This window comes from Danio rerio, chromosome 4, assembly GCF_049306965.1.
Source record: "Danio rerio strain Tuebingen ecotype United States chromosome 4, GRCz12tu, whole genome shotgun sequence".
NCBI lineage: Eukaryota > Metazoa > Chordata > Actinopteri > Cypriniformes > Danionidae > Danio > Danio rerio.
In genome coordinates, this window is record NC_133179.1 from 73,882,621 (window position 1) to 73,910,000 (window position 27,380).

At 47.7% G+C, this 27,380-nt stretch overlaps 6 protein-coding genes across 9 annotated transcripts in view; 2 read left to right on the forward strand and 4 right to left on the reverse strand.

Moving 5' to 3' along the window:
• The window catches only part of LOC110438442 (protein NLRC3-like), a 367,431-nt gene that overhangs the window by 246,622 nt on the left and 93,429 nt on the right, over positions 1-27,380 (reverse strand). The gene's annotated exons all lie outside the window — the stretch shown is intronic.
• The window catches only part of si:ch73-389k6.1, a 778,105-nt gene that overhangs the window by 194,662 nt on the left and 556,063 nt on the right, over positions 1-27,380 (forward strand). The gene's annotated exons all lie outside the window — the stretch shown is intronic.
• LOC141381802 (uncharacterized) lies at positions 11,632-17,797 on the forward strand. Its single transcript, XM_073948405.1, has one exon. The coding sequence runs from the start codon at positions 15,606-15,608 to the stop codon at positions 17,433-17,435; it is 1,830 nt and encodes a 609-aa protein (XP_073804506.1). The 5' UTR covers positions 11,632-15,605; the 3' UTR covers positions 17,436-17,797.
• LOC141381807 (uncharacterized) lies at positions 19,692-21,662 on the reverse strand. The gene has a single exon (XM_073948434.1). The coding sequence runs from the start codon at positions 21,252-21,254 to the stop codon at positions 19,692-19,694; it is 1,563 nt and encodes a 520-aa protein (XP_073804535.1). The 5' UTR covers positions 21,255-21,662.
• si:ch211-232d10.1 overlaps positions 26,718-27,380 on the reverse strand; it is a 257,213-nt gene continuing 256,550 nt past the window's right edge. For all 4 annotated transcript variants that reach the window (XM_073948228.1, XM_073948230.1, XM_073948229.1 and 1 more), the window contains exon 12: positions 26,718-26,987. The gene's annotated coding sequence lies outside the window, so the exon portion shown is untranslated. The remainder of the gene's footprint in view (positions 26,988-27,380) is intronic.
• Positions 26,718-27,380, reverse strand: part of LOC108183350 (NACHT, LRR and PYD domains-containing protein 3-like) — a 16,355-nt gene continuing 15,692 nt past the window's right edge. Inside the window, exon 12 of the mRNA XM_073948221.1 lies at positions 26,718-27,380. This exon is cut by the window's right edge and continues 1,315 nt beyond it. The gene's annotated coding sequence lies outside the window, so the exon portion shown is untranslated.

A 27,380-nucleotide genomic window follows, 5' to 3' on the forward strand; every position in this document is an offset into this window, starting at 1 on the left:
TGGTTTCTGACAGGGGGCCCCAGTTTGTCTCTAAATTTTGGAGAGAATTTTGTCATTTATTGGGAGCGACTGTAAGTCTTTCTTCTGGTTTTCATCCTCAGAGTAACGGACAAACAGAGAGGGCCAATCAAGATCTCGAGCACATGTTACGTTGTTTGGTTTCCCAAAATCCCTCCTCTTGGAGTCAGCAGCTCCCATGGGTGGAGTACGCACACAATTTATTACCAGTGTCGGCTACGGGCCTCTCTCCGTTTCAGTGTAGTCTAGGTTACCAGCCACCAGCTTTTCCCAGTCTGGAATCCGAAATCGCGGTCCCCTCCGCCCACGCCTTTGTCCAGAGGTGTCGACGCACTTGGAGCAGGGCCAGACAGACCCTCCTCCAAGTGGGTGCGCGCACTAAGGCTAAAGCCGATCGCCACCGGTCGAAGCCTCCCGTTTACGTCGTCGGTCAAAAAGTGTGGCTTTCAACTAAGAATATTCCATTGCGTTCCGTATGTAATAAACTTGCACCTAAATTCATTGGCCCATTCACTGTCATCAAGATCATTAGTCCGGTGGCAGTCCGCCTTAAACTTCCTCCAGCGTACAGGAGAATACATCCCGTGTTTCATGTTTCCAAATTAAAGCCCGTTTTTCATACGGCAATTAACCCGCCCACACCGGTTCCCCCCCCGCCGCGTCTCGTAGATGGGGAGACCGTTTATTCGGTTAAGCGTATTCTGGACTCGAGACGGAGGGGGCGAGGATTTCAGTACTTGGTGGACTGGGAAGGTTATGGTGCGGAGGAGAGGAGTTGGGTTCCTGCAAAGGACATACTGGATCACTCTCTTATTGATGATTACAATCGCCAGGTAAGCTCTTCTGGGAGAACCAGGAGGTGCTCTTAGGAGAGGGGTAATGTCACGGTTGCAGGTTTGTGCGCTTTTCCGGAGTGTATGTTTGATCACGTGGGTTTGTTTTGTTTTGGTTGTCCATGTGTATTTGTTATGCTCACGGGACATGACGACTATCAGCGGGGCTGATTACTCACCAGCTGAGGCTCATTATTAGCCCTATATCAGGGCGACATTTCTATGTCTCATTGTCAGTTCGTTACATCTGTTCTTATGTGTGTTATCTGTGCTCAGGCCCCTGAGGAGATATTTCTGGACCCTGTTTTTTCCTGTCTGTTCCTGCCCTGTGTTCGTCGTCCTCCTAGCCTGTCACTTCCCTGTTTGTTTATTTTGACTTGGTCAAATAAACCTTATTTTCACTTGCATTTGGATCCTATTTTGACTCTTATTTTTGTTGAACGTGACAGTAAGGGTTATCATGTGTCTGTAGAAGCAGAGATACTGACAAACACAGATCTGGAGATCATGGAAACACTGCAATATTTACAGCTCAGAGGATGTGGAATCAGACAGGACTGATGATGATGATGATGAATAATAGTGCAGCAGACCCTCACTGATGATCCTGATATCAGTCACAGCAGCTCATATTAAGCTGGACTCAATAAAAGACTTTCTCTAGCTGATTTCACTGAATATACTCTATACATGCTGTGATGTTTGTGTCTTCATAAGTGTGCAGTTTTACTGTTTCAGGATCAAGTATTCTGTGGAAGAAGGAGGCAGTCCTCCAAATAAACCTGTTTTGTAAGTGTTGTGCATTCCTCGACAGGTTTCTTCATGTTTCTCAGTACTTCCTTTAGCAGAAAACACAGATGAAAACTCAACTTTAATGACACACGACAGCAGCTCAATGTCCCGCTCTTTATTAGTAATAAAACACTGGGAAATGCAGCAGAACATCAGTCAGACTGATGAACTCAAATAGTCTTCATTACGGCTCCTTCTCAATTCATTTTACTCAAGTTTAAGTAACAGTTTACACTATTAAATACTGGCTTATTATCTGCCAATTCAGAAAATATTAACACTTGATTAGGGCTTATGAAGTGTGATCTCATTCTACATTCCTAATCCTACCCAATGCCTAAACCCAACTGGGTCATTTCTACTATTCGGTGCCATTTGAGTCCCCGAGACATAATATGGCACAGAATATTTATAAATAAATAAATAAACCCTTAAAGCTTGTCTGACAGGATTATCCCATTCCCACAACAGAACACAATGATACGCACTCTAAATGAAATGAAATTTAAAATAATTACTCTGATTTCAGCGCAAGTAGCTCAATCGTCATGTCTCAAGTCATGCTCATGTTCAGTTACTAATATAACTATAATATATTAATATATATATATATATATATATATATATATATATATATATATATATATATATATATATATATATATATTAGATAAAAATCTAATAAATGCTAGACTTTTCATTGATCTTGTATTGTCATATATTTATTAATCTCACCAAATGCTATTTTTTTTTTAAATAATTAAAAATATATGGATAAAATCTTTAACCCTCATGTCTTGTTTATATCTTACCCCTGTAGTGTTCCCGGTCTGTTTTAACTGCTCTTATATTAGCACAAAAAAATAAAAAAATAAAATAAATTTCACCACCAAATCTTTCTTCAACATTCTTTAGCTGTGAAGAAAGTAGCTGTCTCAAAGTAGTGTAGAACATGAATTTTTAGAATTAGACATAAAATAACTGCAGTGAAAATACAAATAGGTGCTGACGATGTTTACAAAATGAACTATAGATGACATAAATCAAAACACTTTGTTTTATTACCAATAGACAGTTGGCTAAAATAACAATCTCAGGATCTGACCAAAGAAATTGACATTTAAATCCATCTGAAAGATATATCAATGAGTACAGTGCAAAACAAACTGTGTACTTTCCTGTGTACTGCGTGCTCAAATTTTCAGTGCTTCAATTGGTCTAGATTAGGCAGGGATGTCAAACTCAATTTCCAAAGGGCCGCAGCTCCGCACAGTTTAGTACCAATCCTAATTAAACACACCTGATCAAACTAAATGAGTCCTTCAGGCTTGTTTGAAACCTACCAGTAAGTGTGTTGAAGCAGGGTTGGAACTAAACTGTGTAGGGCTGCGGCCCTCCAGGAATTAAGTTTGACATCCCTGGTGTAGGGAATAGAGACTGAGGGTCTGGATGGTGAGTATGGACACAGAGTAGCACTAGTTATACTTTGTTAATTTTGAGTAAGATGCTAATGGTCTTATCCAATAAAATAATTGATGCTAAGCTAAAATTGCTCCTGCTACACCCAGAGATTGGCAGAAAGAAAGAAAGAGAGAAAGAAAGAAATTAGAATGGAATTAACTTATTCAATAATTAACTTAATGAATTAGCCACCAAACTGACAAAATGTAAAATGTTTTCTTGTGAGATCAGGCTGGAGGATTGGCACAAGCATGTAAAAGAGTGAGAGATGCATGTTCAGTGCTTGTTCAGTGAGTGAGTGAGTTAGGGTGGTGTGTATGGCAATGTTTTCTGTCTGATGGTTGAATATAGTCTGTGGACCCATTCATTTCTTATGGCGGACACTTTTGACCGGGATCACTACAGGTGTAACAAGGTTGATTAAAACACTCAAAATTCATTGAAAGAGGTGATCATCGCTTTTAAATGTTCAAGTACATAGTGTGGAGGATATCATAAGGCCTTGAGGCAATCAGACATAAAACAAAATACTTATGAGTGTTTTAAGTTGTAAATCGGTAAGATTTGACCCAAACATGACAGGAAGGTTAAATAAATGTCTGCAACACAGGCTCATTCTGAAAACGTAGTTCTATGTACATTTCTGGAGACTGCAAATTATGTAGCCAGAAGTATGTGTGGCTGCAATTACTTTTTTAAACGAATGATACCGGATGGTATGACGCAGTTTCCTTTTTGCGCTTACTAGCTGACCGCTTACCTGCATGTGGCTGACTTTCCCGCTGTAACCTGTTTGTTCCGTTAGCTCATTATGTATGTTGGTGGACGCAAAGAGGAGTTGACCACGATGACAGGGTTTGAGTCCATTGAAGAATGGTTCCATAAAATGGGACAAAAACAGAATCCAAAAATTAAAATAAACAAGCAAATAACAGGTTGAGAATGTGGTAAAATCTGAAAACGTGGTAAAAATTAGGCGAGGGCTTTTCTTTTTTCTGGATTGCTTGTTTTCTTGGATTGAAAATTGTTGGTTGGGTTTAGAGAAGTGGGTGGGCGGGTCAATCGTTAAAATTGGTTGGGTTTAGGAAAGGAGGAGGGTGGGTCAGTCGATTGGTCGGTCAGTCATTCAGTTAGTCAAAAAGTCAGTCGACAGCAGCATCTGAATGATTTACGTGAGAACAGGAGAAGCAAATGGCAATCAGGAGAGAAATTTAAAATCTCAAAAAGCATTCGCAGCGTCCTCTCGTGGATTCACAAAAACAAAAACTGCAAATATATGTATCTGCCAGGACGTATTTTATGGCCTCCATAAACGTGTATAGAGGTACATTTTCAGAATGAGCCTGGGTTTAATGTGTGTCCCTGAGATGAATGTCCCACTACTTTAATTGTAATTCCCATTAAAACGCCCCGATTGCTCCTCTAGTAACTTGATTCTCAGGAATTATGCTTTTATCTTCTTTTATTTTCTGCATTTCAGAGTGGTTTTCTTTTGTGGTAAAGCATAATACATCCACCCTGTTACGCATATTTATAAAGGAGACAGTATGTTTGTTGTAGATTTGAGAAATACCGTAAATAAACTTCTTTCAAATCTTCCCCAGGTCATCATGTGCTAGCCGTTTCACCATATTAGTAATGTCTGAGTTTTGCAAAAAAATGTCACTCCTGTTACCGTCCACCCTGTTACTGATCTGCTTAAATATTGCACTACATCCATGGTATTGCTATTTATTATTATGAACTTATTAGAAACAGTCAACGAAGATCAGTTTAACCCATGTGCATAATTTTGTCAGGAAATGGCACCCTCGTCTGCTGCATAAAAGCAGAGATGATACAGAACACATCAGGGTGTAAACCAAAACAAAAATGTAAGTTAAAATATGAGTTTTTTTTTACATTATCAATTATTATTACATTATACTCTTAAACAATTTATAGTGATGCATAAAATATATATTTTTATGATACATTCAAATGTCTTTGTATGTGTGTAAATATTACACTACATTAACTATTTATTTTAAACTCTTTTTAAAAGATATGAGAATGTCTTCCTTTAACAATTGAAGGAAGTGGAGCACTGGATGCTGGAAGGAAAAAGGAGTGGAAGACTTCTACACTAAAATGAAGCAGAGCACTCAACACTGAAGGAAGAGAAGAAGTGGAAGATTAAATGCTAGAAGGAAGCGGAGCACTCAACACTAAAATGAGTGAAGGAGCAGAAGACTCAATGCTAGGTAGAAGCAGAGCACTCGACGCAGAAAGAAGAGAAGGAGCAAAAGACTCAATGCTAGGTGAAAGCAGAGCACTCAACACAGAAAGAATAGAAGGAGCAGAAGACTCAATGCTAGGTGGAAGCAGAGCACTCGACACTAAAAGAAGTAAAGAAACAAAAGACTTAATGCTAGAAGGAAGCGGAGAATGGCCCCGGCAGGTGTCGAAGCTCTGGCTCGGGGTAACAGTCCTACAGGAGTCAGAGCTGATGGGGCTAGTCTTAGGGGGGAAACTCCTGCGGGAGTCAAAGCTGGGGAGTGAAGGCCTGTGCAGAAGGAAGACTAAGGCCCAATCCCAATTGTATTTTGTACCCCTTCCCCTTCCCCTTGGCCCTTACAACTGAGGGTTAAGGGGAAGGCCTCAAAATTTACCTCTAAGAATGGGGACAGCACTACAGTACCTACACATGTCTACACATGTCCTCGCAATTTCTTGCTTCATATGAGATCAGACGATCACGACTGCTGTAGTGATTTCAGTTGTGTTATTTTTTTGTATTTATCTTTAGGAAATCACTGAAGGCATGTATTATGTTATCATAACGATCAAATGTGGCAATAAGATAGTAATACTGTGCATTTAACACAGTGGGCATACTCATCAATGTAAACACACAGCTTTAACATTACAGCAGACACTGTAAAAAGCTCATTGACAGCCACTAGACTTTTCTGACAGGATATTCCAGTGTCATCGAGTGTCAGAATGTTGTGGGGCTGCTGTACAGGGGTTATGATTAGGGATATGGATTGCGAACAGATCACAAAATTTAGCGATTTTTATTTTAGCAGTTTTTTTTTTAAAGCATGACAGTAAAACATGAATGTGGGTATGAATATATTAAACCATGTGTTTGTTTGTTGTAAAAATTTGTAACAATGACAAAAAAACTAATTTGTGGATCTCCTTAATTCCAGGTGCAGCTGTTGCTGGGGTACTCTAAGAAATGTTTCTTACTCCTTGGTTTTAAGTTTGGTCCTGAAAAATCATTGTTCGAAGAGCTATTCGCCCCTTCCCCTTAGCCCTACGCCTTCAAGCTAAAGGGAATCGGGACACCCCTACCCCTTGGCATGCACGCGCAAAACAAGGGGTAGGGGTAAGGGAAAGGGCTAAGGGGTAGAATTGGGAGTGGGCCTTAGTAGCTGCAGAACTTATCACACGAAAAAAAAAAAGTAGTGGATGGACTGAAAGCTAAAAGGAAAAAGAAAAGTGGAGGGACTCAACACTAGGTGGAAGCAGAGCACTCGATGCAGAAACAAGAGAAGGAGCAGGAGACTCAATGCTAGGTGAAAGCAGAGATTGACCCCTGCAGGTGTCGAATATCTGGCTCAGGGTAACACTTCTACAGGAGTCAGAGCTGAGGGGAAAACTCCTGCGGAAGGGACCCAGGAGCAAGGACTCCTGCGGGAGTCGAAGCTCAGGGTGAAACTCCTGCAGGAGTCAAAGCTGGAGAGTGAAGACCTGTACAGAAGGAAGACTAAGTTGCTGCAGAACTTATCACAAGAAAGAAGAAATAGTACAAATAATACAAACAACTTTCAACCAATCAAAAAGCTGGCCTTAGCATGGGAAACAAAAAACATGCTATTCAAAAACTCAGTGTGCACTGTCTCCTTTCTTCTAATCAACTTTCAGAACAGTAAAGAATATATACATTAACTCTGTTCATTAACAGTTGCAATCACTACCTTTTCAGACATTCTCAGAACATTCAGGACAGAAAGAACAAATGTAAAAGTGAGCAACACTTGAAATCACTGTCAGAAAACAAACACAAAATGCAAACAAATCGTGCTGGACAACAGCACAAACAACACTGACAAGTTTCTTGTGGAGAGTCTTTACATTTGCTGACATTCTCAGGGTGATCAAAAACAAAGCTTGTATAAGACTGACCAACACTTGAAATCGCTGACAAAATCTAAAGAGATTGTTTGTGCTGGACAAACGCACAAATAACATTGGCACACTCACATTAAAACTTTCTTGTGGAGAGACTGAACCTTTGATGACATTTTAAGGATGTCAAGCTTAAGAAACAGCTTCTGAAATACTTCTAACGTATATTTCAGTTTTAGTGGGTAACTTAAGTTGATGGCATAGATGACACCCATGAGCAGGAGGCAAGCGTTTGTCACACTTTTGCAGTCCTCCATAATTTCTGTCCACTCAATGATGACTGAAACATTAACGGGATCTTGGTTTTCCTGTGCCACACTGGGATGGATGGCAATGATCCTCATCACATGATTACTGCAGTCCTCTTTCAGTGCTTCTTGGCTGATGTCCTGTGAAAACAAACAAACCACAATTAGGAATAACAATCGAGGTTACAGAAGTTACCCTTCGTTCCCTGAGGAGGGGAACGGAAGTGCCATAGAGTGGATTGATTGAAATCCATGAAATGGGAGGATTCGGATCAGAAGCCGCTTGTCTGAAAGAGTATTGAACGGGCTAATGAATGCAATGAATTGGCAGCGTAAGTTTGCTCGCTTCAGGTGTGCTTACATGCTGGGATAATTGGCAATGAAGCACACCTGAAGCGAGCAAACGCCATCCTTTTAAGCTGAAGAGACTTTCAAACAGCTAAGGGACAGTCATTATGGCGACGGAGTATGGCACTTCCGTTCCCCTCCTCGGGGAACGAAGGGTTACTTCTGTAACCTCGAACGTTCCCCTTCGGTTGGGGAACTTCAGTGGATTGATTGAAATCCACGAAATGGGAGAAGTATGGAAAGCGCCATAATGACTGCACCTTACCAACGCCCCCGATGAGGGGATAGTCAAGCAAGCGTGACGCACCCACATCATGGTAGGCGCGGTCCTCCAACGTGTCCCTGGCCCTAATTTATTCTACTTCAACAGAAGTCTTACGGATTTAGATATATTTTTGGGAAGTCGTAAGCATCTAGATAATTCTAGGAAAATACGACAGTACGTTGGGAAGCGTGCAATCCCGATAGGGAGGACGCTGCGGAGGCCATCCGTTACCCAAGGGGGGATAGATGGCAGAATTTACATATGGACTAGCCCTAAAAAGGGGGAGTATGCATAGCAAAGAGTGGTTAGCGAAGAGGGAAGACACGGGTCCACCCAGGGGGGGGGCTTAACCATGGCAGAATAAGCATATGGGATCGCCTAGTGGGGATCACGCATAGCAGGCACCTATACCCAAAACGCGGGCTGACCAGCGGGCAGACCTACAACGTAGTGGGCCAGCAAGTGACTCCTCCGCTGAGTCAGTGCTGGGGGCCACGGAGGAATCTGCAGGGCTCACCTGACGGGGAACTTTACTGACAGATAAAAAGGCGCTCGTACCTCCGTGTTAGGGAGAATGGCGCAGCAAGCGTGTTTCAACACCCTACCGAATTGTTTCCTCAATCACCAAGGGTTACCTAATACCCTTGAGGATTGTAAAACCTTGCAAATGTGTTGGGTGTCGCCCAGCCCGCAGCTCTACAGATGTCTGTTAGAGAGGCACCGCGTGCACGCGCTCGAGAGTATGCGAAGCTCCGAGTGGAGTGTGCACGCGCTCTCGGGGGACGCGGCTCACCTCGGCTCTGATAGCAAAAGAAAGGCATCCAAAAACTAGTGCGAACTTATTTCGGTACGGCACTTCCCAGCTGCCGACCGACATAACAGACGAAGAGCTGCTCAGATGATCTAAACTCTGAGTGCGGTCCGGATAATACGCAAAACGCGAACTGGACAATAAAGAACGGCTGGGTCTGCCTCCTCCGAGGGCAGCGCTTGCAGGCTCACTACCTAGTATTAAAACGGAGTGGTAGGAACCTTGGGCACATATCGCGGGCGGGGTCTCAGGACGTGAGAGAAAGCCAGCCCAATTACAGGCACGAGTCATTGACCGTAAAATGCCTCCGGGTCCCCGACCCTCTAATCGATATCAACGCGACCAGCAGAGCTGTCTTCAGGGACAGAAAGATACTGAGTCGAGGATCGAAAGGATCTGACGCGGCTTGTGTAGCGAGGGCGAGATCCTAAGAGGGCATGAGAGGGGGCGGGGTGGATTAATTCGCTTAGCGCCCCTGAGGAACTGGATGATGAGGTTATGCGTTCCCACGGTGCTGCCAGCCACCGCGTCATGAGAGCGGAGATGGCAGCCACGTAACCTTGTGTGTGGAGGGCGACAGCCTGCTCTCCAGCTTCTCTCGGTGTAAGAAAGCACAACGCTGATCTGGCAAATTACGGGGGTCTTCTCTGCTAGAGACACACCATTCAGTGAATAGACTCCACTTCAGGGCATAGGCGCGCTCGGGGAGGGAGCTCTAGCCTGAGTGACGGTATTAGCCACCGCAATTGGAGGTTACCTAAGTCTTCTTCGCGTCTAAGGACCTCCAAAGATCGGCGAGGGTGCCAGATGTCCCTGAGAGAGTAGGTCCTCTCTCAAAGGGACTGCCAGGGGAGGGCTATCGCGAGGGAGAGCTCTGACATCCAGGTCCAGTTGAGCCAGAGGGGTGCAACCAGCAACCTGTTCCTCGTCCTCCCTGACCTTGCACAGTAACTGCGCAAGCAGGCTCACTGGGGGAAACGCGTATTTGCGCATGCCCCGAGGCCATGTGTAAGCCAGTGCATCCGTGCCGAGAGCACTCGGTCAGGGAAAGAACAACTGGCAATGAGCGATCTCGGGGTAAGCAACAGATCGATCTGGGCTTCCCCGAATCGCGCCCATATCAACTGAACAGACTCGGGTGGAGTCTCCATTCTCCAGGACGTAAGGCTGCCGTGAGAGCGCATCGGCTGCACGGTTGAGCTTGCCTGAATATGAATGGCGTGCAGCGATTTCAGCCGCGGATGACTCCAGAGGAGCAGACGGCGGGCGAGCTGAGACATGCGGCGAGAGCGCATACCCCCCATACGGCTGATATACGCCGCCGCCGCCGTACTGTCCGTCCTGACCAGCACGTGTTGCCGCTCCAGCACCGGAAAAAAACGGTGGGGAGCGAGGAACACTGCCAACAGTTCCAGGCGAAATGCCAATGCAACTGGGTACCTTCCACAGGTCCGCAGCCGCATGCCCGCAATGCACAGCCCCCCAGCCCGTGTTGGAAGTGTCTGTTGAAACGACAACAAGACTGGACGCCTGTCCTAGAGACACCCAGGCCTGTAGGAACGAGGGGTCGCTCCAAGGGCTGAGGGCGCAGTGACAGCGCAGTAACAGAGGCTCGGTGTGCGCGCGTGTGCCATGCGCGTCTGGGGACTCGATCATGAAGCCAGTGCTTAAGTGGTCTCATATAGAGTAATCCGAGCGACATTAAGCGGCTGCGGATGCCATATGCCCCAGGAGCCTCTGAAATAGTTTCAGTGGGACCACTATTTTACTGTCGAGCCCTCTCAGACAGTACAGCATCAGCTGAGCGCGCTCTCCGGAGAGGCGCGCTGCCATGGTGACCGAGTCCAGCTCCAGCCCGAGAGAAGAGATCCTCTGCACGGGGGCGAGTTTGCTCTTTTCTCGGTTGACCTGAAACCCCAACAGGTGGAAGTGCCGGAGCACTTTGTCTCTGTGCATAATCAATTGCTCTGAGAGAGGGCAAAAATCAGCCAGTCGTCAAGAAAATTGAGTATGCAGATGTCCGCGAGCCTAAGGGGCGCAAGGCACCCTCCGCGGGCTTGGTGAGGACCCGCGGAGACAGAGAGAGCCCAAAGGGGAGGGCTTTGTATTGCCAAGCTCGACCTTCAAACGCAAACCGCAGAAACTGAATGTGGCGAGGAAGAGTGGAGACATGGAAATACGCGTCCATCAGGTCTAATGCTGCAGACCAACCCAGAGGACGAACGTGCTTCCAGAGAAGAATGTGCTTCTGTGTGAGCATTCTGAACGGCAGCTTGTGCAGACAGTGGTTCAAAATGAGCAGATCTAGGATTGGCCGTGACCCACCGCTCTTTTTGGGCACGATGAAGTGTGGGCTGTAAAACCCGCTCTCCATCTCGGCTGGAGGGAGCGGCTCGATTGCATCCTTCTCCAGGAGGACAGCAATCTCCTCTCGCAAGACAGGGGCGGACAGGGGGCTGACCCTGGTGAATACACACCCATGACTTGGGGGGGCCGTTTCGCGAACTGAATCGCATAGCCGAGTCTGATTGTGCGTATGAGCCACCGCAAAGAGCTGGCCCACGCTAACCAGGCAGGCAGAGCTCCCGCTAATGGACTCATCGCTACAATCGCTGACGTACCAGCAGTGGGGCAGCGCGGAGTGGGTGTGCTGATCCGGGAAGCGCGCGGGTCCCACAGAAAAGCTGGAGGTGAGATATTTGCTCTCACTCCGCACCCGAGCTCCGGAGGGGAGGCTCGAGGGGTGGAAGAATGTTTTCATGGCAGTAAAAAGTGCCGTTGGAAATAAGGCCCCACCCTCTAGCGGGGAATAAGCAAGTTCCCTCTTCTCCAGATGGCCTGTCCCAGGGATGCTTCGCGGTCCGTTGCCGGACTTAGCGGCGTTCTGGGCAGGGGGGGCTGCCTGCTTCCGAGGTTCCCGACGTGCTCGCTTCGCCAGAGGCGTGTGCGGGGGCGGAGCAGCTCACGTAGGCGGGCGCCTTCGGCGAAGAGCACGTATGAATGGCACGGCGGGCGGAGCGGGCTACGGAGCGCCAATAGACATCACCCATCAACTGCTCTCTCACCGCCTTGAATTCCTGGGTGAATTCACAGACGGTGTCGCCGAACATGGCTTAATATATGGGGAAAGTCAAGAAAGCGGACTTTGTCGACTTCACACATATCAGCCAGGGATGGCGCTCCTGGATCACTAATGTGGACGTCGTCCTCCCCAACGCGCACGCAGCAGACTCAGTAGTCCGAAGAGCTAAGTCGGTGGCGGTGCGCAGCTCGTAAGCCTGGGTTGGACCCACCCTCGTGCAGCTCGGCCAGCGCCTGCGCTTGGTCGCATGCAAGGCGGAAGCAGCCTGGCCCGCAGCTATGTAAGCTCTAGCTCCGAGGGAGGCAGATAACTTACAGGCTTTGGATGGGAGACGAGGCGAACCCCGCCAAGAAGAGGCGCCGCACGGATTGACCGTCATTGCGCACTCAACCTGATGAATCGCCACATACCCCCCTGGCTGTTCCACCGTCAAGAGTTGTGAGGGTGGAGAGACACACAGCATGAGCAGAAAAAAAGTGCTCTTCAAGACCGCGTGAGCCTACTGTGCACCTCCAGGAAGAAGGGAACGCCCCTCTAGTTGGTCCGGCCAAGGAGCTGAGGGATAAACCATCTCCAACCCATGGCCGAAGCAGCCCGGGAAAGCACGGCTAACATGTCCGTTTCAGGATCCGAAGTGACAGCGCTCACCTGCCCGGAGGGGGCGAGCGGGTCTGGATCATCATCGGACAATGAAAGCCCACCCTCCGATGCCACGGTGGACGTCTGGTCTCCGGTGTCATCCAGCGTAAGGGCTACCATCTGTTAGACAGGACTGGACCCAAAGAACGCCAGGCAAGGGAGAAACCCAGCTCGACTGTCTGCCGCTGCGTGTACACACTCTGGATCGGGAGAATGCTCTCGTTCGCTCAGAATCGCTGGTCACAGCAGGAGGAACCTTCATCGACTCGATCAGAAAGTCTCTGAAGCGAAAAGGATGGCGTTTGCTTGTTCCAGGTGTGCTTATATGCTGGGATAATTGGCAATGAAGTACACCTGTGCAAGCTTACGCTGCCAATTCATTGCATTCATTGGCCCGTTCAATACTCTTTCAGACAAGCGGGCTTGTGAACCGAATCCTCCCATTTCGTGGATTTTCACAAAGATCAAATCCACTTAATAGCACTGAAGTTCCCCAACCGAAGGGAAACCTTTTCTTAACATTATCAACTCTTCTTTATCTATAGGCCATGTTCAAACTCTTACAAGCTAGCTGTTATTAAACCTATTATTAAGAAACCGCAACTGGACCCCAACAACTGAGCTAACTATAGGCCTATTTCAAATCTTCCATTTATGTCTAAAATACTAGAAAAAGTTGTTTCTACTCAATTATGCTCTTTTCTGCAGATGAACAATATTTTTGAAGTGTTTCAGTCAGGTTTCAGGGCTCACCACAGTACAGAAACCGCCTTAGTGAAAATAACCAATGATTTACTCTTAGCTGCTGACCGAGGGTGCATCTCGCTATTAGTTCTACTCGTGCGGCATTTGACACCATTAACCAAAGTATCCTCATGAATCGCTTAAAGTCTACAGGTGTCCAGGGACTGACTCTACATTGATTTAAGTCATACTTAACTGACCGTTACCAGTTTGTGAATATTAATGGACAGCCTTCACAAGTCAGCCCAGTGCAGTATGGGGTGCCTCAAGGATCAGTTTTAGGCCCTTTGCTGTTTACAATTTGCATGCTACCTCTGGGAGACATTATTAGAAGACATGGGATCAGCTTTCACTGCTATGCAGATGATACTCAACCATATATTTTAACTAATCATGATGAGACGTCTGAACTGTCTAAACTAACTGAGTGTATTAGAGATGTTAAAGACTAAATGACCATCAATTTTCTTCTCTTAAACTCAGACAAAACAGAATTATTACTTATTGGGCCTAAATCCTGTACACAGCAGATCTCACAACTCAATCTACAATTAGAGGATACAGAGTTAGCATTAGCACTACTATAAAAGATCTGGGTGTCATATTAGACAGCAATCTAACTTTTGAAAACCATATATCCCATGTCACAAAAACTGCCTTCTTTCATCTGAGAAATATCGCTAAATTACAAAGTATGCTATCCACCTCTGATGCAGAAAAGCTAGTCCATGCTTTTATGACATCTAGGCTGGATTACTGTAATGCTCTATTTGCTGGCTGCCCAGCAGCCTCTATTAACAAACTTCAGCTCGTACAAAATGCATCAGCCAGAGTTCTGACCAGGTCTAGAAAATATGATCATACCACCCCAATCTTATCCTCCTTACACTGGCTGCCTGTTAAGTTTCGTATTGAATTTAAAATATTACTTCTCACCTATAAAGCTTTAAATAATCGAGCTCCTGTTTGTCAAACCAACCTTCTGTCTCGCTACAATCCAGCTCGCGCTTTAAGATCTCAAAACTCAGGGCTTCTGTTAGTACCTCGAATAGCAAAGTCGAGTAAAGGAGGTCGAGCCTTCCCCTTTATGGCTCCTACACTCTGGAATAGCCTTTCTGATAACATCCGAGGCTCAGACACACTCTCTCAGTTTACACTAGATTAAAGACCTATCTGTTTAGTAAAGCATACACTCAGTGCATCACTTAGCGGGTTTCCACACAAGTTTCTGCATCTTGTTTATATACACTATGAACAGCAGCTACGCTAATTATTCTCTTTATTCTCCATTTCCACCTGGGTGTAACCACAGGGGGGAGTGACAGAGACAAGTGGAGGTAAGATCCACAATGCAGGTTTAGTCAGCGTCAAGCAAGCAATGATCAAACAGGTGCAAACGGGTATATTCAGGCAGTCCAGAATTGTAGTCATATAAACAGGCAATAGGTCTAAAGGCAGGCGGCTAAACAGGAGGACAAAGGTAAACAAGGCTAGGGTCTAACACGGAGAAACAAGACAGGGAGAAACGCGTTGTAATGTCACTGAAACAGCTAACAAGACTTGGCCAACTGGATGAGTAAATGAGTGTCTTATGTAGGGTGTATAATCAGTGTGGAGAGGTAAGCGTGATCGAACACCCAATAAGAGAGTATGCTAGGAGCTCAGCGGCTAATCAGCGGGTCAATCAGAAATTATAAATAACACCTGTCTTTCTAGTGATTGGGCTGGAGAGACTCCCTTCTTAAGGAGAACGGGAGGAGCAGTCGGGAGAGGAGAGAGCACACACACACACACGCACACTGATACATGTGTGGTGGCATTTAAAAATAATAAAAATATTTGCTTACCTGAATCGCCGACCCTGTCTTTTTCTTCCCTCAACAACAACGAACATTATTACAGTGGTGCCGAAGCCCGGGAAGAAGTAGAAACTTTGCTGCCAGAATGTCTACTCCGTCTACTAATCCATGTGTGGAAGTCATCCAGGCGCTCGCGGTTCTCCATCAGGAACAACATCATGCACTGGTGGAGTTGAAGAAAGAACTAGAACATCATTTACAAGTCCTCATGGAGGCCCAGCGGGAGGACCGTGAGGTAATCCGGAGTCTGCTGACCCAGGAGATCCAGCCCGCTTCAACATCTACTGCCCACCCTCCCATCACGCTACAGAAAATGGCGCTGGAGGATGACCCGGAAGAGTTCCTGGATCTTTTTGAGAAGATGGCTGAGGCGTGTTGCTGAGTGGCCGGTACGAGTCATCCCGCTGCTCTCGGGCGAAGCCCAGATTGCCGCACAGCAGCTACCGGCCCAGAATCTCCTGGAGTATGCTCACCTGAAGCGAGCCATTATCCAGCGGGCCGGCCATAACCTTGAGGAACAGCGGCAGCGGTTTCGCTCAATGGAGCTAGTTGAAAATGGCCGGCTCTTCGTGTTCGCCCAGCAGCTCCATGACGCCTGCCGCAGATGGCTGATGCAGGATGGCCAAACCACAGCCCAGCTGGTGGATGCCGTGGTACTGGAACAATTCATCACCAGCCTTCCCTCCAGAACATCGGAGTGGGTCCAGTGCCACCGGCCAAACGATCTGGAGACAGCCATCCGGCTGGCGGAGGATTACCTGGTGGCGAAGCCCAGGGTCGGCGAAAGAACCTCTTCTCTCTCTCTCTTTCTTCCCCCTCTCTCTCTTTCTCCTCCTGTTCCCAGGCCCAGACGGCGGGGACCGCCCACACCAGCACCCAGACGGCGGTGCACAGAGGCAGATCCGCTGAACGTCCCAAGGGAGGCGGGGCCCTATCTGGATGGAGGGGTGGAGCCACGATCCCTGGCGGTTCCCCAGACAACGACAGGTCTCTCTCCGGTTCAATCGGTTGATCCTGCTGGCCCCGGGGGTATAGTGAGAATGTCTGGGCCGAGGTATTGGCACCGCGGACACGAGGATAGCGCACCAAAAGTTTACTCCGTGAAGGAAGTGAGTGCGCTGATTCGCGTTTCCGCCACGCCAATCATCGCCCCCGGTCGCGACGGGCTATACCGGATACCGGTGAGTATAAAAGGGGGTACATATCAAGCTTTGGTGAATTCGGGGTGTAACCAAACCTCCATCCACCAAAGCCTGCTTCAAAACTCGGCATTGGATACTAGCCGCACGGTAAGGGTAAGGTGTGTGCACGGGGATGTAATTCACTACCCGCTAACGGCAATAGACATTCAATTTCAGGGGAAAAAGCATAGTGTAGAGGTAGCAGTTAACCCGCACCTCAAACACCCGCTAATTCTAGGAACTAATTGGCCTGGATTTAATAGATTATTGAGAGTCTTATGTGCGGGTGTTTCTTGGAAGAATAATCTGGGAATTTCCCGGTGTAAAGACTTTCCCCTGGAGCAGTCGCGTGATGACACGCTAAAACATGCACTCGAAAGAGTGCAGGTTATTGATGGGAAAATCCTCCAGCCTGATCGACCCCTCTCCTATCCGTATTTTGCGGTTATTAATGATAGGGTGTATCGAGTTACCCAAGACACTCAGACAAAAGAAAATACAACCCAGTTATTAGTACCAAAGAGCCGCCAGGAAATGCTTTATCAGGCGGCTCATTCTATGGCCGGACATTTAGGTCAGGCGGCCACACTAAATCGCCTCATGACCCGATTCTTTTGGCCGGGCATTCACGGTGACGTCAGCAGATGGTGCGCGGCGTGCAGTGAATGTCAGCTGGTAAATCCACCGGCCACCCCAAAAGCGCCGTTGCGCCCTTTACCAATTATGGAGATCCCCTTCGAGAGAATTGGTATGGATCTCACAGGGCCATTAGAGCAATCCGCACGCGGGCACCGGTTCGCATTAGTTCTGGTGGATTATGCAACCCGATACCCGGAAGCAGTCGCGCTCCGTAACATCTCAGCAAAGAGCGTTGCGGAGGCGCTGTTTCGAATAATCTCACGTGTGGGAATCCCCAAGGAGATTCTCACTGATCAAGGCACTGCGTTCATGTCACGCACGATGCGCGAGCTTTAAGGATTATTGGGCATTAAATCTATTCGCACCAGCGTCTATCACCCACAAACAGACGGGCTGGTGGAAAGATTTAATCGCACGCTTAAATCAATGATCCGTAAATTTGATTACGAGGACGCAAAAAATTGGGATAAGTGGTTGGAGCCTTTATTATTTGCTGTGCGGGAGGTTCCCCAAGCCTGGACCTGGACCTTAGAGCAAAACTCCACACACTGGGGCGGCTCTCTACAGAGAATTTGCTTGAGGCCCAGGATGACCAACGCCGGCGATATGATAAGGGCACTAAACTAAACTAAATTTTCACAGGGAGATAAAGTACTTGTACTCCTACCCACTTCCAACTCTAAATTACTCGCCAAGTGGCAAGGGCCGTTTGTGGTCACACGACGAGTCAGTGATCTCGATTACGAGGTGGTTCGTTCGGACAGGGCTGACTCGCGTCAGATTTATCACATTAATCTGCTTAAGCAGTGGAGGGAGCCGGAGGACGTGGCGCTGGCTACGCTTGTTACAAACTAGGATGACCTGGGGCCGGAGAGCTCCGGCCGGGAACGGCTCTGGTCACTGGGGAAGATCATCTCTCAGCAAGCCAGCTCCTTGACATCCGGCACCTCCAACGGGAGTACTCTGATGTTTTTTCGCCCCTGCCCGGTCGTACTAACCTGATCCAGCACCATATCGAGACCATATCGAGGCGTGGTCGTTAGGACCCGGCCATATCGCCTTCCTGAACACAAGAAAAAATTGATTCAGGAAGAATTGAGTAATATGTTGAAAATGGGAGTAGTAGAAGAATCCCACAGCGACTGAGCCAGCCCGATTATCTTGGTACCTAAGACGGACGGCTCGGTCCGGTTCTGTGTGGATTATCTCAAAGGTGAATGCTGTGTCGAAATTCGACGCTTATCCAATGCCGCGTATTGACAAGTTGCTCGACCGGTTGGGTGCTGCTCGATATTACTCGACATTGGATTTAACGAAGGGCTATTGGCAGATCCCCTTTTCTGCCATATCCCGCGAAAAAACAGCCTTCAGTACGCCGTTTGGATTACACCAATTTGTGACGCTTCCGTTCGGGCTGTTCGGGGCACCGGCGACGTTTCAGCGCCTGATGGACAAAACACTCGGCCCTCACACAGCATATGCCGCTGGTTATCTAGATGATATCATCATTTACAGTAATGACTGGCAGTGGCATATGCAACATCTGAGGGCGGTATTGTCGGCGCTGAGACGGGCCGGGCTCACGGCCAGCCCACGGAAGTGCGCAATTGGGCGAGTGGAGGGAAGGTATCTGGGCTTCCACTTAGGTCACGGGCAGGTGCAGCCCCAAATTGATAAGACTGCAGCTATTGTAACCTGTTTGAGACCTAAGACCAAAAAGGAGGGTTTTTGGGGCTGGCAGGATATTATAGGCGTTTTGTCCCTAATTATTCGGCCCTTGTCAGCTCATTGACCGATCTCACTAAAAAGGAGGGACCGGATACCGTCCAATGGTCGGAGCAGTGCCAACAGGCCTTCTCAAAGGTAAAATCTATACTTTGCGGGGGGCCGCTATTGCACGCTCCTGACTTTGCTCTCCCCTTTGTTTTAAAGACGGACACATCCGATCGGGGACTGGGGGCGGTTCTCTTGCAGGAGGTGGCGGGAGTGGAACAGCCGGTGCTGTACATTAGCCGCAAACTCAGCAAGAGTGAGGCTAAGTACAGCACCATAGAGAAGGAGTGCCTGGCGATCAGGTGTGCCATTCTCACTCTCCGCTATTACCTCCTGGGTTGGGAATTCGCCCTCTGTTCAGATCACGCTCCTCTCCAGTGGCTTCACCACATGAAGAATACCAATGCACGAATTACCCGTTGGTATCTAACTTTACAGCCTTTAAGTTCAAGTTGATCCACAGGCCGGGTGCACAAATAGCTGTAGCCGACTTCCTCTCGAGGGCGGGGGGGGGTTGGGGGGGGGTTGGGGTTGGGTGCTGCAGGTCGGACGGCTCTCCGGCCTGAGGCGGGTGGTGGGGGTATGTGGTGAGGTAAGCATGATCGAACACCCAATAAGGGGGGAGAGCATGCTACGAGCCCGGCGGTTAATCATCAAGTCAATCAGAAATGATAAATAACACCTGTCTTTCTAGTAATTGGGCCGGAGAGACTCCCTTCTTAAGGAGAACGGGAGGAGCAGTCGGGAGAGGAGAGAGCACACACACACACGCACACTGATACATGTGTGGTGGCATTTAAAAATAATAAAAATATTTGCTTACCTGAATCGCCGACCCTGTCTTCTTCTTCCCTCAACAACAACGAACATTATTACAATCATTCTCTGACAAGGCTCAGCTGGTGAGAGTGTAATCAATCTTGATGAGTGAGCATGTGAGTGTGACCGGAAAGCATGTATGTCTATGTAGTCCAGTAGGAAGGCGGAAGTGTAGTCCATGGTATTCGTGTGAGAACCAGCGATCTCTGGCGAATGATCGCCTGGAGAGTGTAGCTGCAGAGGGCCTGGAGCATGGAGCTGCAGAAGGCCTGGAGAGTGGAGCTGTGGGGAGCCTGGAGTGTGGAGCTGCGGAAGGCCTGGAGAGTGGAGCTGTGGGGAGCCTGGAGCATGGAGCTGCAGAGGACGCGGAGAGTGGAGCTGCGGAGGGCCTGGAGCGTGGAGCTGCAGTGGCCCTGGATCAAGAGACATCGGAGGACCTGGAGTACTGCGAGAAGCCGGCAGGACTGGAGGCTTGTGGGAGGCCGGCAGGGAGAGCCGCCTGTGTGGCGCCGGCAGGGCAAGGAGTCTGGCTGGGATCGGCGTTGACTCTGGCAGCTGCGCTGGCTGCGGCGTCAACTCTGGCTGCGGCATCGACTCTGGCAGCGGCGCTGGCTGCGGCGTCGATTCTGGCTGAGGCGCTGGCTGCGGCGTCGACTCTGGCTTCGTCTCTGGCTGCGGCATCGACTCTGGCTGCGTCTCTGGCTGTGGCGCTGGCTGCGGCATCGACTCTGGCTGCAGCGCTGACAGCGGCGTCGACTCAGGCTGAGGTGCTGGCTGCGGCGTAGACTCTTGCTGCGTCTCTGGCTGCGGCGTCAACTCTGGCTGCGACGCTGACTGCGGCATTGACTCTGGCTGCGGCGCTGACTGCGGCGTTGAATCTGGCTGTGGCGTCGACTCTTGCAATGGCGCTGGCTGCGGCATCGACTCTGGCTGCGGCGTCAACTCTGGCTGCGGCGTCGACTCTGGTTGCGGCGCTGACTGCGGCGTCGACTCTGGCTGCAGCGCTGACTGCAGCGTCGACTCTGGCTGCGGTGCTGGCAGCTCTGGCAGTGGCAGCTCTGGCGGTGGCAGCAGTGGCGATGGCAGGTCTGGCGGTGGCAGCTCTGATGGTGGCAGCTCTGGCGGTGGCAGCTCTGGCGGTGGCAGCTCTGGCGGTGGCAGCAGTGGCTCTGGCGTTGGCAGCGGTTCTGGCAGTAGCTCTGGCAGTGGCAGTGGCACTGCAGGATCTGGCAGCACTGGATGATCTGGCAGTACTGGAGTCTCTGGCAGCACTGGAGGGTCTGACAGCTCTGGAGGCTCTGGCGGCACTGGATGGTCTGGCAGCAATGGAGGATCTGGCAACACTGGAGGCTCTGGCAGCACTGAAGGTTCTGGCAGCACTGGAGGATCTTGCAACATTGGAGGATCTGGCAGCACTGTAGGGTCTGGCAGTTCTGGAGGCTCTGGCAGCACTGGAGGGTCTGGCAGCACTGGAGGATCTGGCAACACTGGAGGATCTGGCAGCACTGGAGGGTCGACAAGACTCGAAGCCATCTTGTGAGCTGGCTGACTGGGAGCGGCCATCTCGTGAGCTGGCTGTGGAGAATGGGTCGTAAGCCCCGTTGTCAGCGGGTCTTGCTCTTTATAGCCCCCCCACCCCCCCACCCCCAAAGATATTTTGGATTTTCCTCCACTTCTCCTACGGTGAAGGAGGATCCACTCATTTGAAGTGCCAGATTGATATAGTTCGTGATGGTGCAGTAGCGATCATTCTAAGGCATAATTATATATAATGGCTCAGACAGTCCGCCATGAAAAAATATCATCAGGCATACCTCGCTCATTTTTGGTGAGGGACAGAGACAACTGGAGGTAAGATCCAGAATGCAGGTTTACTCAGTGTCAGGCAAGCAATGATCAAACAGGTGCAAACGGGTATATTCAGGCAGTCCAGAATTGTAGTCGTATAAACGGGCAATAGGTCTAAAGGCAGGCGGCTAAACAGGAGGACAAAGGTAAACAAGGCTAGTGTCTAACACGGAGAAACAAGACAGGGAGAAACGCATTGTAATGTAGGCTTGGGCGGTATCCAAATTTTGATACCGTCAAACCGCCTCCATATATTTATCCGGTATTACCGGCGTAATAAAAAAAATTATGACGTAAGGCTCAGACAGCGTCACCAAACTGTTGGCTTGAGCCTAAACCATTTAGAAACTGAATACCTTCTATGCGACCTTAGGCTCGAGGTCAGAGAGAGAGAGAGAGAGAGAGAGAGAGAGAGAGAGAGAGAAAGAAAGAGAGAGAGAAAGAGAGAGAGAGAGAGAGAGAGAAAGCGCCTCGCAACGCACAGCACCTCTGTCTCTTTCTCTCTCTCTCTCTCTCACACGCACACAAAGACACACACACATCTCTCCCGCGATTTATTCAGAAGTTTACTCCCACACTGTAAGAAATCTGGCCGGCTCCAGCGGAACAGTAGCGGGAATGCAGAGAGCTGTAATCGTGCCATAAAAATTATACCCGATAGGTCCCGGGTCCGACAGGTACATTTTGATTGACAGCTTTATAAAGCAGGAACCCGTTTACAGCCCGACATTAAATGTGCTCATGCACACAGCTCTAATGCATTTTTTTCAAGAATGAGTCATTTATATGTTTTAACATCATTTATTCGTAACAAACGTAGACTAGGCTATATGCCACTTGAAAGTTGGAACAAAGAAATAAAATAAGTCCTCTGTAACATCGTAACGTCTCAGCACTCTATAGGTCTAGGTACATGCACTTTGCCTTTAAATTGGCCAACACACCAATGAAAATAAATCTTGCTTAACAAATCAAATTAAAATAAACTCTAAATGATGACGGGTATTTTGGCAATAACGAAATTAAGATAAAGGCTGTGCAAGTTGTTTCTCCACTTCTCTTCACAATCTGGCATTAGGGCGGCGGTGAAGCTGAATATTAAAAGAATAATGCCACCATTAGTCTGTATACTTTGTCTACATTATGATTATATGGTTTAATTAATATTTATTTATAATTTAAAACCCCTTTACGCACCAAGATTAGGCTACGTGTGTTTGAGGAGGAACATTATTAAATCCACTGGCTTTAGCGCAGTCTCTCACTCATGCTGCGTCCAGCATAACTGAACACCCTTTCCTGCGGCTACAGGCCGAGATGCAGAGTTCTGATCTGGCTGATTTTGCAAGTTTTGATTAGGATTGTTTGTTCATCTTCTACTAATCAGGAACATCCATTTAATTTTCCATGACAGTAGTTTGAGTGTAGCGAGTGGAATCGTCATTTTACCTGTCAGCTTGGGGTTTAGGGCTCTACCCTAATACGCAGTGTATGAGCGACCACCGAAATACCTGCGGCTGGAATAACCGCTCTTTCTGAGCTAGTGACTGGCTTGACCGCCGTAATAATTCGCTTTTTTACTACTTGATCATCATTTGTTTCACCTTTGCAGGGATGGATTTTAATGCAGGGATTTGGATTTTTTCGGGTCTCGCCGGGTTCGGGCAAAGATCTTCAGCTCTAATGCAGACCTCTCGTTCATATTGACCACGTCTCCCTTCTGTTCAGTCGAAACTGCCAAACTGCAGGACACTTTGGTGCGCGACTCCATTGTTAGTGTGACTGGAAAGCATGTATGTCTATGTAGTCCAGAGGAAGGCGTAAGTGTAGTCCATGGTATTCATGTGAGAACCAGCGATCTCTGGCAAACGATCGCTGGTTATGTGACATAGCCCCCCCTCTACAGTGGATTCCAGCACTCCAATTCTGTTCAGGCAGGAGGCGGAGCGGAGGCGGAACAGGGGGAGGGATGGAGGGCCAGAACCATGCAGCTGTGGTGTACCTGGGGCGTGGAGCTGCGGAAGGCCTAGAGAGTGGAGCTGCGGAGGGCCTGAAGCATGGAGCTGCGGAAGGCCTGGAGAGTGGAGCTGCAGGGAGCCTGAAGCGTGGAGCTGCGGAAGGCCTAGAGAGTGGAGCTGCGGAAGGCCTGGAGAGTGGAGCTGCAGGGAGCCTGGAGCGTGGAGCTGTGGAGAACCCGGAGAGTGGAGCTGCGGAGGGCCTGGAGCGTGGAGCTGCAGTGGCCCTGGATCATGAGACATCGGAGGACCTGGAGTACAGCGAGAAGCCGGCAGGGCTAGAGGCTTGTGGGGAGCCGGCAGGGAGAGCCGCCTGTGTGGCGCCGGCAGGGCGAGGAGTCTGACTGGGATCGGCAAGGCGAGGAGCCGGGCTGGGACCGGCAGGGCTTGGAGCTGTGGCCATTCGGGAAGCTTAGAAGGTGGCGGCCCTTCGAGAAGCTCAGGCAGGCGGCGACTCTGGCAGTGGCGTAGACTCTGGCAGCGGCGCTGGCTGCGGCATTGACTCTGGCTGTGGCGTCGACTCTGGCTGCGGCATCGACTCTGGCTGCGGCGTCGATTCTGGCTGAGGCGCTGGCTGTGGCGTCGACTCTGGCTGCATCTCTGGCTGCGGCGCCGACTCTGGCTGCGGCGCTGGCTGCTGCGTTGACTCTTGCAACGGCGCTGGCTGCGGCATCCTCCAGTGCTGCCAGACACTGGGGATACTCATCCCGAGACCCTCAGATTATGTGGAGTCACTGATTGGACCCAAGACCAGCGACGAGATGATCCCAAGGTGTCCATATCCGGGACCAGGCCGTATCCTGAGCTGCTGCTGCGCTGTTGGTCATGGGGAATGGGGAGTATGAGACTGATTCCAGTGACGCTCCAGGGACAGACGAGTCTTCGCTGAGGCCAGCTTCCAGCCTCCACCGCTGAGACTGCAGCTCTGCACAAGACTTTTGGCCAGCAGAGAAATTAAAATGGTCGTGCCGAACTGAGTCTGGTTCTCTCAAGGTTTTTTTCTTCACTCTCCTATTGGTAAAGTTTTTTTCCCTCTCCGCTGTCGCCACTGGCTTGCATGGTTCAGGATCTAAAAAGCTACTCATAGATGAATTTGCTCTTCAGTGTTTGGACTCTCAGTAATGACTTCAAACTGAACTTAAACACTAAAAACTGAACTAACCTGATCTAGTTACTATGACCATTTATGTGAAGCTGCTTTGACCCAATCTACATTGTAAAAGCGCTATACAAATAGAGCTGAATTTAATTTAATCGAATATTATACACATGGGCGTAAATCCCGGGGGGGACATGTCATGTCCCCTCCACCCCCCCCACCCCCCCCAACCCCACCCCCCCCACCCAAAAAAAATGTATTAAAAATAAAAATAAAAACTCTCAATTGTGAAAAAAAATATATCCAGCTAAAATAATTGTCTAAGGAGAAATAAAACCGCATTTATCATTTAAAATGCTATAAGAAACAGTTGAGTTCCCCCTTCCCTTCCTCAGAGTGGTTCGGTCCACGGTGCTTTCCCTCATCTCATCTCAACTGATTTCCCTCAAATCAGTTTCTATTCTGTTTTAAGTGACTCAATTAATTTGAAATTAAAATGTTGACCTTTTTTAATTTTTTGTTTTTATTGTTGTGATTATTTTTATGATGGTTTTGCATTCTGTATGTACAGCACTATGAATTGCCATGCTGTATAAAATGTGCTACAGTGTAGATAAACTTGCCTGGCAGTGTCATGCATTGGATAAATTGACAGAGAAAATAGACATAAGATCATTTTCAGTGCAGCTAAACGCCAAGTACAAAAAGTTGACATATTAAGCATACTGGCTTTCAGAATGAGTGCTTATGAAAATACTAATGTCACATTAGCAATCACAGGCGAAGGAGAAAGAGATGATTGAGGAGCCGGCAGAGCAGGGTCAGTCAGATGTACAGTGTCAGGTAAGGGTGTTGAGCTTTATTGAGGGGATGATGACAATTCTTTTGGGGGGTGAACAATTTTTTTTGTTTTCTGAGTTGTGGCTGTTTAGCAGATTTCACAGGCTCACTGATTTACAATATGATCGGCTATTTTAACGTTTTAAAGTTGTTATTATGAGTATGGGAAATGTCTTTTCCTGCATTTATTCTGCTTCAGGAGTCAGACTGTTGACTGTAAACAACACAAAAAACAGTGCAATAAATAAGTTTTGAAGAAAAATTAGCTGTCGTTGAACCTGAGAAAACTTTGACAATAATCATAATGACGTACTAATAATTATGATGAACCATTTTTAACTGCGGGAACATATCTTTATTAGTACAATTCAGCTGTATTATTTGTGTCCCCTTCAAAAAAATGCTCAAGAGAAATTTTATATTTATTGCCCCCCCTACTGTTAAATCAGATTTACACCCATGATTATACAGGAGCAGAATGTGGGAGATTATTAGCATTGTTTTTAAGATTTTACTTAATAAAGCTTAAAGCTCCAAATTTACCTGCACATTCAGCTTAATTACAATCAGAGACAGTTTAAGAGCCGCAGTCTTGTGTGTTTAAGACTTTATTTCAGCTCTAATAACTTGTTTTAAAATGCTCAATCACACTCAATCTTCAGTATTCTGAGAGGCAACAAGTCATAACTCTGCATTGTAATACTGTCAAGACTTCACTTGAGTAAATAATTGTGAATAATATGCGTGTGTGTGTGTGTGTGTGTGGTCTTGATTATAGAAGAAAAACTGCTGAAACACTCGTCAGAATCTGAAAGTAATAGTGTGATCAAGTGTGTGTTAGTGATGGAGAAAACTCAACATGTGATGGAGATTTAACTCTACTGTTGGTGTATTTGTGTGTCTTATGATGATCAAACTCTACATTAAGCTGTCGTTAATGTTAATTCAGAACAGTAAATTAATCTTGTAGAGCATTTATGAATCCTAGTTACTGACTCCTGATGAATGAGAGTGATCAGACATTTACTGAAGCATTATTAATGCACAGTTGTGCTGGTGAACATCAGTTAATGCACTGAGAGTCAACAAGAACTAACAGAGAACAACTTTACTGTCATCAACTAACATGAACAGATCAATAAATACTGGAATAAATGTGTTTTTATTGTTCAGTTCAAGTCAAATCATGAAGAAGAAGAAGATCAGAAGAGCAGAAACAAACGTCACACTTCATTTCTCCTTTATTCATTGAGCTGCTGGATTTCTCTACAGTTGATTCAAGATTTGACAGAGATTCAGACAGGATTCAGACATTTCCATGTTCATCATCACATTCTAATATCAGCAGTGGATTTGACATTGACTTTTATTATTTGTGCTCAAACAACAGAGAAACAATGAAGAAGATCAATCTGTAGACAAGAATGAGCTGATCTGAACACAGCAGCATCCTGGAGGACACTTCATCAACATCAATGATGACACTGATGAAGACTGAGACACACACACACACACACACACACACACACACGCACGCACGCACATAACAGTGAACATACACACATGTTCTCCCTTTCTCTCACACACACACACTCACATGCACGCACATAACTGAACACAAACATGTTATCTCTTTCTCACACACACACACACGCATGCACGCACGCAAACACGCACACACACACACACATACACTGTCTGTCATGCACACACACACACACACAAATACAAACACGCACGCACGCAAACAAACACACACAAACAGACGTTCTCTTAAACACGCATGCACATGGACACACACACACACACACACACAAACACAAATACAAACTCTCACACACAAACATAGACACTCTCACACTACACATGCACGCACGCACACACACA